The sequence below is a fragment of the Notothenia coriiceps genome, unplaced genomic scaffold (assembly GCF_000735185.1).
Source record: "Notothenia coriiceps isolate Sejong01 unplaced genomic scaffold, NC01 NC01_scaffold00013325, whole genome shotgun sequence".
In the NCBI taxonomy this organism is placed as follows: domain Eukaryota; kingdom Metazoa; phylum Chordata; class Actinopteri; order Perciformes; family Nototheniidae; genus Notothenia; species Notothenia coriiceps.
In genome coordinates, this window is record NW_011346026.1 from 1,602 (window position 1) to 11,506 (window position 9,905).

Consider the following 9,905-nt stretch of genomic DNA (forward strand, 5'->3'; position numbering starts at 1 on the left):
CACAAACATAAGATCATGACCGACATCGAATATGTGTCAAATGAACTCCATGTTTATGTTTCAAAAGTAAGATAACGGGCGGCTTTAGGAGTGTAGATTATTAGTTTCATCACGTTGCAATACCTTTTTGATTCTTTGGACAGATTAGATTTGCCGATATCGGAAAGTCTGCCAAAATGTTTTTTATAAGATTTAATTAAGTGACTTGTGATTGATATGAAACCATAGTATGTCCATTTGACCCAATGATTTCCATCAATATTAAGGCTGTGCAATTAATCGTATATTAATCTTGATGTTGGCTTGCAACAATTACGAAATCAACGTAATCGAAATAAAACTATTATTATTATTTTTTTTTTAAATAAAAAATATTTTTTTTATTGGTTTTTCAGTTGAATTATACTTAAAGTTCAGGATAATCAACTGTTAAAAACATAATGTTCAACTTTTTTTTTTCAATAAATGGATGTTTTCAAAGTAAATGGATAATCGTTTTTAATAATCGTGATATCAATTATTGACCCAAATAATCGTGATCATGATTTTTGACATAATCGCACGGCCCTAATCAATATTCACAAAAAGCAGCTTAAATATATTCTCTGTACTGGACTTGTAGGAATGAGGAGCGCTTGGACGGATATGATGATACAGATGTGCATCGGATTTTCAAAATGAAGGCGCGTCTGCAAGAGGAGGATATCCAACGATCTTTTCAGTTTGCGTCCATGGTGATCCAGACCATAGTATCGTTTACACCCCTGGGCGGTAGTTACGGTTTTTAGAGCATTACTAGAAGATAATGCAGGTTCTACAAATGACTTTAGAGCGGGGACTTGAACTGCAGCAGTTTATTTTCACCCAATATGAATATATATATACAACCATAATATTCCATATAACTTCAATGTTACACCACATGGTGAAAAAAACAGCATTTTCACCATTAAAAGGAGAAAGTGCAAGCTGGATTTAACTCTCTGAAGAGAATTGTGTATAGATTTGAGTGTTGCGGAAATCTGGGCAATTTCTAAAGCAATCTTGTTGAATATAATGTCTTTTTGTTTGTCATTTGCTTTGTTTGTTTTTTGTTTTCTTTCATGCTGGGGTGGGGGTGGGGGGTGTATTAGATTCGATATGTATTTGACTGCTCAATGACATGCTGTATGATTATAAAGAAAACTTTAAAAAAAATAAAGTGTTAAAAAAAAGGACCCTTACCTTGTTCATTGCTCCGGGCTGCTGGCCTCTCATCCCGGCCTGGCCCCCGGTCCCCTGCTGCTGCTGGAGGGTCTCCGCCAACAGGTTGCTGCTGCCCCCCATCCCCTGACTCCCAAAGCCCATCCTGGGGGAGCCGTTCATCACCTGGCTTCCCATCATGCCTGGCTGCTGCTGTCCGTTATTGCCTTTCTGCTGCGCTGCCATCATGGCCCTGTTCATGCCACCCATCATGCCAGCGTTCTGTTGCTGCATCAGGCTGGCCTGCTGCTGAGGGGACAGGTGCTGCTGGCCCATCATCTGAGGAGGACCAGGAGATGCTTTCATGTTCGCTAAGTGTTGCCCCAAAGCGCTGGAGCCTCCTGGGCTGCCCATGGCTCCTTGGTGCCCTTGCTGGGTCGCGTTGGGCGCCCCCGATCGCAAAAGCTCTGACAGCTGTTTGTGCTTTGCCACCGCATCCTGACCTCCGAGTCCGAGTCCGAGCCCCATTCCTCCAGCGCCGCCTCCTCCTCCAGGACCCAGACCTGCAGGTCCTCCTCCGCCCAGAGAGGTGTGCAGCTGGCTGAGGTCTCCTCCGTTAACCAGACCCGAGTCATTGGAGCTGATGAGCTCGTCTGGGAGATCGTGCTCCAAGTCAAACAGTGAGCCGAAATCTAAAAAGAGAAGAAATGCAAAGTTTAGGCGGAGGAGTCAAAGGAAGATGAAGACAACATAAATGTGCTGGTTTATTCCTTCATTTTTGACCGTTGTGTCTTCTGTCTGTCAACTTTGCAATTTTTGTCAATCATAGTTTGACTGTTTATGAAGCATATAGTATACATCATAACTTAAATCTGCGTTTCACATTTAAAGCCAACTTAATTCTGACGTATATCCACAAGTTTCCTTTTTTATTTATTTATGGTCAGCAGAACTAATTTCCATGTTTGGTTTATTTTACAAAATAATCTCTTATTCCAATATAACATTTGACTCTGGGACAACAGGAAAGGTGAAGCCTGTCTGACAACACAATGGAACTGATAAAAGCTGTTTAAAAGGCGTACGGACAATTTTCTCCCATCAGGAATTAATAACATACCATCAAACAAAACACAACTGAGCACTTAACTTCAGATGAAATCCAGAAGAAAGTTTCATGCATGCACAAACCTACAATATATGCAAACACACACGCCCACATGGCCTGCTCACACACAGAATCCCTGTCCAGCAAAGTGATTCAACATGTTGCAAACACAGGTTTGTGTCGACCAGGTGACAAATGGACCGTTTCATAGAAAGTAATGCCACAAAATGGAGACGTTCGCTGTGTCAGTGTGTATCCACTGAGTTCAACAGCACACATCTTAGGCAATCAAATAAGACGCATGATAGAGATCAAAACCAAAAAGCCTAGCCCTCCCCCCCAAATGTTTTAAAGAACATAATCTAATTTCGTCTCTTGTGTTGGACATTTCTGAGTGTTGTTGGTGCGTTTTAATGAATTATAACTATTTAAATGATTGATCTACAATGATATTATTCTGCAGTTGCAGCACTGACAGTATTTCCTAGTAGCTTTTTGAAACCAGTACAGAGTAATATCATGCAAAAGTATTTTTAAATGTCCCATAGCTTCTTAATGTGTCATATGCTTTTCTTTCTACACTATATAAACACTCTGCATGACGGTGCCACAAATACATAAGAAGATAATGTCTTTGAGTGCAATACATTGCATCTCTTATATAGATATTTATTTTGACAGCACTGCACTGATCCTTCAAATACATCATGCAAGTTAACATTAATGTGTGGATGGTTTAGGTCCCTTTCCACAGACAGTTACAGAGAGCCTTAACTGAGTGGACAGCTCAAAATGCAGCTCTTTATGGTCAAAATTATGGATTAAGTGATGATATTTCTTCATTGGAGCAGTATTTACTTGCTAACTCCACTAATATCGTAGTGGCATGGCGCTAGCCAGTATTCCAGCTGCTGTCACACGCCATCCACACACAAAAAAACACACCAACAATGGCAATGTGAAGCTTTACAATCAGTCGGACATGTGGGCCTACATGTATCTCTCACACAAGGCTAGCCTCGCCACCATCTGCAACCTCTGCTTTCAGCAACACTACCTACAGTAGCTAAGAAGCTAAGATAAACAAGAACACAATGTCAAATTAATACTATATAGTTGAATAAATACTGATTACTACAGTAAGCACTGTTCAGTTTTCATTTTACATTATCTTATTCTACTTTACATGGACTCTTGCATTTACTTGCGTGCACAGTTTAGCTTATCGTATTTTATTTGACATGTATATAGTCTATTTTTCTTCGTCTGCATTACTTGGTACACGTTGGTCTTGGAACATAATCTTATACTACTCTGTTTCTTCTTGCACTATTTTAATTGTTTTGTGTCTCATATATATTTATGTTGCATTGTTGGAGGAGCTTTGGACATAATATGTTCATTGCCATTACTACACGGTAGCTACATGTTAATAAATCCTTTGAATATATTGAATGTAACGCTAGTTGGGAAAGGGTCTGAGTTATGATGAGGCAACACAACACACTGTTTTAGACGCCTTAAAAACTAAAATAACACAATGGGGGTTTACTGTAGCTGACTGTCAATTGGTCACAAGTGTAAATACACTAAATTACTTCATGATAAGTCGGCATGGCATGGAGTTTATCATCCCCCCGGCTAAAGTAGCCATTAGACAGTCTGTGGAGGACCCGCATTCGGTTAGCCGAGATGCTAACAGAGCTACCATGGATTTAGAGAGAAAACTGGATAACGTTCATTCCTATGAGAGATGCAAAGTGGCGTATAGAGCCAAAAAGGCCTGAGCAAAGTACCCGTATGTGGGCCCATTGAGCTTGCGCAGTAGAGCTTTCTCCCACTGAGCTGTCAAATGAATGGAGAAATAACTCTGGATTCAGCTTTTAGTGTATTTGTACAACTTGTTAGACCGTAATGATTCAAATAAGGGCTGCAAAGGTGATGGGTAGTTTATCAAGCTAATTTTGAGGTTTTTTTAAGCCATGGCTGTGTATTTATTTGTCTTTATTTAATTTGTTTCTATTACTTATAATGTGTGCTTTTCCCTCTATATTTGATAAATTAGCTTACTCTTTGTTATTGCTTGCCTTAAATTCCGGCATCTGCATATTTTATAATGTTTATTCTAAGATACTCTTCTAAATAATATGTATTTTCTATTTCTATCTATTCTATATTGAAGACAGTTTGTCATTCTTGTACAATTTCACAACTTGGGATAAATAAAGTATATATTTATTGGTCATTTTCTGTGTTTATGTTTATATACACCAAGGAAAATTCCTCGTATGTGTAAAACTAATGTGGAAAAAACCTGTTTATGATTCTGATATCTATGAATGCAAGTCAATGGGAAAAGGTATGTTTGGGCCCAATGACACATACGTTGTAGTACCACCATTTGGCCACTAAGCAAAATATGCTTCAACGTCCGGCGCTCTTCCTGCTGTTGGGCTTGATTCTGATAGTTATCCTAGCGTTAGCCTCAATGCTAACGTAGCTACCTCCGGCTAAAATGGCTGTTAGCATCTGAGCTAGCAGCGGGGAACCTGCTCTTCACGTCCGACACACACTCCTCACAGCTAACAGTTAGCAAGCTACGGTAAAAACTGAATCCCACCACTCGTATGTCCCCCTCTCTAAAGTCAAACCTGAGCTAACTAAACAAATACCACCACATTATACCATTAAAAAACACGTACCGTTCCCATCGGAGGCGGACAGCGGGGAGAGTTTAGGCCTCTTGGCTGAAGGCGGGCCAGAGTCCAGAACGTTCTCGGCCATATTTTTCCCGAAATAAAAATATATATAAAGTATCCACACTTGCAAAACGCCCCCTTAGAAGCTCATTCCTTCCTGGTTTTTCCAAAATATTGCGACTTTTCCCCCTCCTTTTGCGGGGGACTAAGAGGGGGAAAGTCCCGTGTAGAAATCACACTCCTCTTTCCCTGGGTTCGCCTCTCGATTTCAGCCTCGGCGAATATCAACCCCCCTCCCTCCCTCCCTCGTCGGATTTTTTGTTCTTTATAAATTTCTGCCAGCGGAGGAGGAGGAGGGGGGGGGAGACACACGCAGAGGCTTCCCCTCTAAACTTGCAAAGCCTCTTCGGATGTAAATACACTGTCCCCTGGTCTCTCGGCCATGCTATCATCCGTCATTTGAACCTCTTTTTTCAGCGGAGTCTGGATGGAGATAATGTCGGGCAGTAGAGGCTTGTTTGCCTGCGAAGTGATGGTGGTGGCGGTGGTGGAACTGCTGGTGGCAGCGGGTAAAGGATGAGGGGATGCAATATGAAAAACAATACTACTGGATAATGTGCAGCTGCAATAAGGAAATTGGTAATACTTATGAGCTGGAATCTGCATGTATTTGTAATGGAATTCATCCATGCAGAAGCCTGAATTTGCATCTGTTTTTTGGTGAGGTTCAGCTGCAAAAAGTTGGATTATTCTTCAAAATGTATCTTAAACGATGCAATAACGAAAAATAACAATGCTTTTTAGCTCGGATTGGCATGTAATAAACAAGTTATTTGTAATGACATTCATTCATCCATCAACCTGAACTTTTTGATAAGGTATAGTTGCAAAGATTAAAGTTGGATTATGTTCAACAGTTATTTTAAATGCAAGTTTGTAATCTAATTGCTGATCAGATTTTCAGCCTTTTAACAAGAATAAAATAAGGATGTTGTGCAGCAGACAGATGTTAGCGTCACACACACTGAAAATTATTTGCATGAAAGGACGATTTGACGAACTTGATTCCTCAATAACATTCACTAAAACCCAATCATGCCTTTTTTGATTTGCTTGTCTTCTCATAGGTAACATGTTGACTATGCAGCCTGTCCTGGTTTTGACTCTGCATGTTGGCTCCGTGGCTGGAAAAATATATTCTTCCTGACTTTTTCTTTTACCAAAAAATCCAATTACTCCAGGAAAAGTGTTCATAATCATCCCAAAACTTCCAGCTTTCCAAAAACAATGAACTTTTCCTTCTAAACCTGCATCACTATAAGAGCTGGGACAGCATCTGCAGAATAGATGGAAGTGTTCCATTGCCTTATTCATGACACAGAATACTAGTGTGGTGAATCAAATCAAAGATGTCATTTTAACAACTACACCATTACAACAAATGAATGTAGACATCTCAAGGACACACTTACCTTCTTACTTGTTTTTTATGCAAGACAAGCATCGATTTATTAATCAGGCATTGCCCAAGTGTGTGTGTGTGTGTGTGTGTGTGTGTGTGTGTGTGTGTGTGTGTGTGTGTGTGTGTGTGTGTGTGTGTGTGTGTGTGTGTGTGTGTGTGTATGTTGTTTCCTGTTTCACATGGATATTAATGTAAATAATGGCCTTAAATGAGTCTTATAAAACTCTCTGTGAAAAGTTTTAGAGGCATAATAATGATAACGTAAAAATAAATTCATATATGTTTCGGATAAATCGATAAGGCATTACTACTACAGAATTAATGCGTACTCATTTATTGTTGAGAAAATTCCTTGCTTAAAAATTCACCCAAGTTATTGTAATTTCCATGGTTGTACAATTATCATTTCTCTTTTACAAATAGACTTTTTCACTGAAGACACTTTAACAGGCCACAGTAGACAAAACATAACGTGTAAATAATCTAATTCATAATGCCCAAATACAAATCAGCTGCTTCAGTTTCAGGGTCATTGTATTGTGTTTGCTGGCTCTTTGTAACTTCGGTAGGCTACTAGTCCAGGGGCCGGACTGTTTCAATGTTTATAGCCAAACTTATTGAAATGAACTTATTGCATTAAATAATCAGTTGCATTAGTTTCTTATGGCTCTATCTGCAGCTTTTCCAGAGTCATTTCTTATGATTACATTTTCCCACAGGCCAACAACAGCTTCAAAAAAACTATCTCCCTCAAAGAGAAAACCAAACATGCCCTGTTGTGAAAGAAAAAAGTGCAGAAGGAAACATCCATGTAAACTCAGTGTGCTGCTCTGTGATGCTAGTTCAAGCCAGATACTTGGCATCTCATCTTGGGTGCAAGGTCATCAATGTTTGGGCTCAGGCTCTGAGCTGAGGAGACCCTCAGGATTGAGTGAAGGTGTGCGTGCAATATACCGGCGGGCCAGATCTAATAGTAATTAAATAATTATCCTGCGGGCCGAAATTAAATCCACCAAGGGCCTGATTTGGCCTCCGGGCCTTGAGTTTGACATGTGTGCCTTAATTTAACAGAGGCATCATTAACATTATCAGTAACACATCTGCTATAACTATCAGGCTATTTCCTTAACTTTAGAAAAGGCCTGGTCAGTTATTAACTCATACATTATTGCAATATCTCAATCAAGATTAATCTTCAATAAACAGCTTGATTTAAAAGTTCTGCTTCAATCTTGAAAAACGTTATTGATGTTTAAAAGCATTTAGGCTACAATTAAAAGGTACATTAGATTATTGGATTAATATTAGATGTAGTGGAAAATAGCTAATTAAATGTCCTCAAGTCTTACTAATAGTAGTAGTATTTCCACTTTATGCATCATTATGCCTCTTCTCCACTACATTTCAGAGGTATTGGTAATTTATTCCAAAACAGAGATGGAGATGTACTCAGATAAGTAAATTAAGTAGCCTTAGAAGCAACATTCTACAATGAAAAAGAGTGAAATGATCTAAATAATGGTCAGTCATGTCTTTGGTTAATCAATGTATTGTTTCATGGGTACATTTTCATATGTTTTGTGTGTTAAAATCATATTTTGAAAGGTGACCAAAGCTGTCAGTGAAGTGGAATTGTAAGCCATATCCCTCTGAGAGGTAGCAAGTAACATCCGATGCTCTAAAACTCAAACTCCCACAATGCTTTGCGCGGGCGCAACAAGTAAATGCGATGACGTCAAAAGTAAGCGACCACAACACATTGGGCTTAGGGTCCAGAATAGTCTTACTGCTGTACGAAACATTTCACTGAGGGCCTAAACCTTTATGTAAGTAGAGACTTTAAAGTAACAAGAAGATAATTTGCGTTTCATAAAAAGACTTGCTATTAGCAATTTTAGCAGTTAGCTTGCATGTACAGTAGCACGTGAGCTACACACACTTTGTTTATGTTTGATTATAAATGTAGGCTGTGACTTTTTGGTTAAAACAGAGAGTTTGGCAGCAACATTTCATTCAGAAATGTCCTTATTTCGGCTGTTTTTCAGGGTATTGCTGGTAATGTTTTTACTCTGTGTGCACTTCTTGTTTATCAAATGTTTTGAAGTTCTGGTTTATAGAAGCTTAGTTCACATATTTTAGACTCTGTGCTTATTAGTTATTTCTAATGTGAATATGTTACCCAAGTGGCATTATTCATCATACATTTCGGTAAGAAATTACTGTATAATTTAAGTGGAAGGCATCATTTAAGACTAAGAAATATACTTCACCAAGAACCAACAGAAATGATAAAAAGGAGATTGAGCTTTTCTCTTTTCTCTGTTTTGAATCATATTATAGTAAATAACTTCACTACATCTATCACCTTGGACTTACTAATCACATTTTCCTATTCTCTAACACACATGTGTCAAACTCAAGGCCCGGGGGCCAAATCAGGCCCTTGGTGGATTTAATTTCGGCCCGCAGGATAATTTCTAATTGCTATTAGATCTGGCCCGCCGGTATATCCCTCAGCTCAGAGCCTGACCCCAAACATTGATGAACTTGCACCCAAGATGAGATGCCAAGTATCTGGCTTGAACTAGCATCACAGAGCAGCACACTGAGTTTAATGGATGTTTCCTTCTGCACTTTGTTTCTCACGACAACAGGGCATGTTTGGTTTTCTCTTTGCGGGAAATAGTTTTGTTGAAGCTGTTGTTGGCCTGTGGGAAAATGTAATCATAAGAAATGACTCTGGAAAAGCTGCAGATAGAGCCATAAGAAATGAATGCAACTGATTATTTAATGTTTAATGTTGTTTTTATAGGCAATCATTTAAGCTTTGTTAGTTCCAGGTTTAATATGTGCAATAAGTTCATTTCAATAAGTTTTGCAATAAACATTGAACCAGTCCGGACCTCGACTAGTACCCATTTTTTAGTTTTGGCCCACTGTGTATTTGAGTTTGACACCCCTGCTCTAACATGTTATGAACCAAACAGTTAATCAAGAAGATAATTGGGAGATTCAACTATAATGAAAAAAGTTTCAGTCCTAATACAAACTATGATTTATTTCAGCCTTTTGTCCATACAATAGCTTCAAAATGAATGTTATATAATGTATTTTTGTTGTAGACTTAAAACATCTGTTTATCACTTTTTCTCTGCAGAGCTCATAGAACAACTTCCTGCTGTGTTCTGTGCGGTGTTTGTGGTCCTTTTTATTCTGTATTAGGATCCTCATTGGTTATTTTTTCTCGCACACACACACAGTCAAACGTACAGAAAACAAAACAAAAAAACTGCCCATAATTTCATGCAATTCAATATGAAGTGAAAACAGCATCTATCATCCTATTTTCACCATCTTAAGCCAAAGGAGAATAATGGTACATACCCACTGACACTGTTCATTTATGCTTTATGATACAGAGAGGATTTTTCGTTTCAAATATTTGTATTGCGAA

At 38.8% G+C, this 9,905-nt stretch overlaps 2 protein-coding genes across 2 annotated transcripts in view; one reads left to right on the top strand and one right to left on the bottom strand.

Moving 5' to 3' along the window:
• Nucleotides 1-1,224: 1,224 nt before the first annotated feature.
• Nucleotides 1,225-5,255, bottom strand: LOC104947884 (histone acetyltransferase p300-like; the record flags this gene model as incomplete). The annotated part of the gene is made up of 2 exons (XM_010773995.1): nt 4,993-5,255; nt 1,225-1,874 (listed from the first exon to the last, which is right to left on the bottom strand). Coding segments are annotated over exons 1-2 (732 nt in total), but the record flags the coding sequence as incomplete, so codon positions are not given.
• A 2,937-nt stretch (nt 5,256-8,192) lies between these two features.
• Nucleotides 8,193-9,905, top strand: part of LOC104947885 (THAP domain-containing protein 4-like) — a gene marked incomplete at its 3' end in the record, with an annotated part of 4,193 nt that continues 2,480 nt past the window's right edge. The window contains exon 1 of the mRNA XM_010773996.1: nt 8,193-8,277. Coding sequence (XP_010772298.1) covers nt 8,276-8,277 — 2 coding nt within the window. The remainder of the gene's footprint in view (nt 8,278-9,905) is intronic.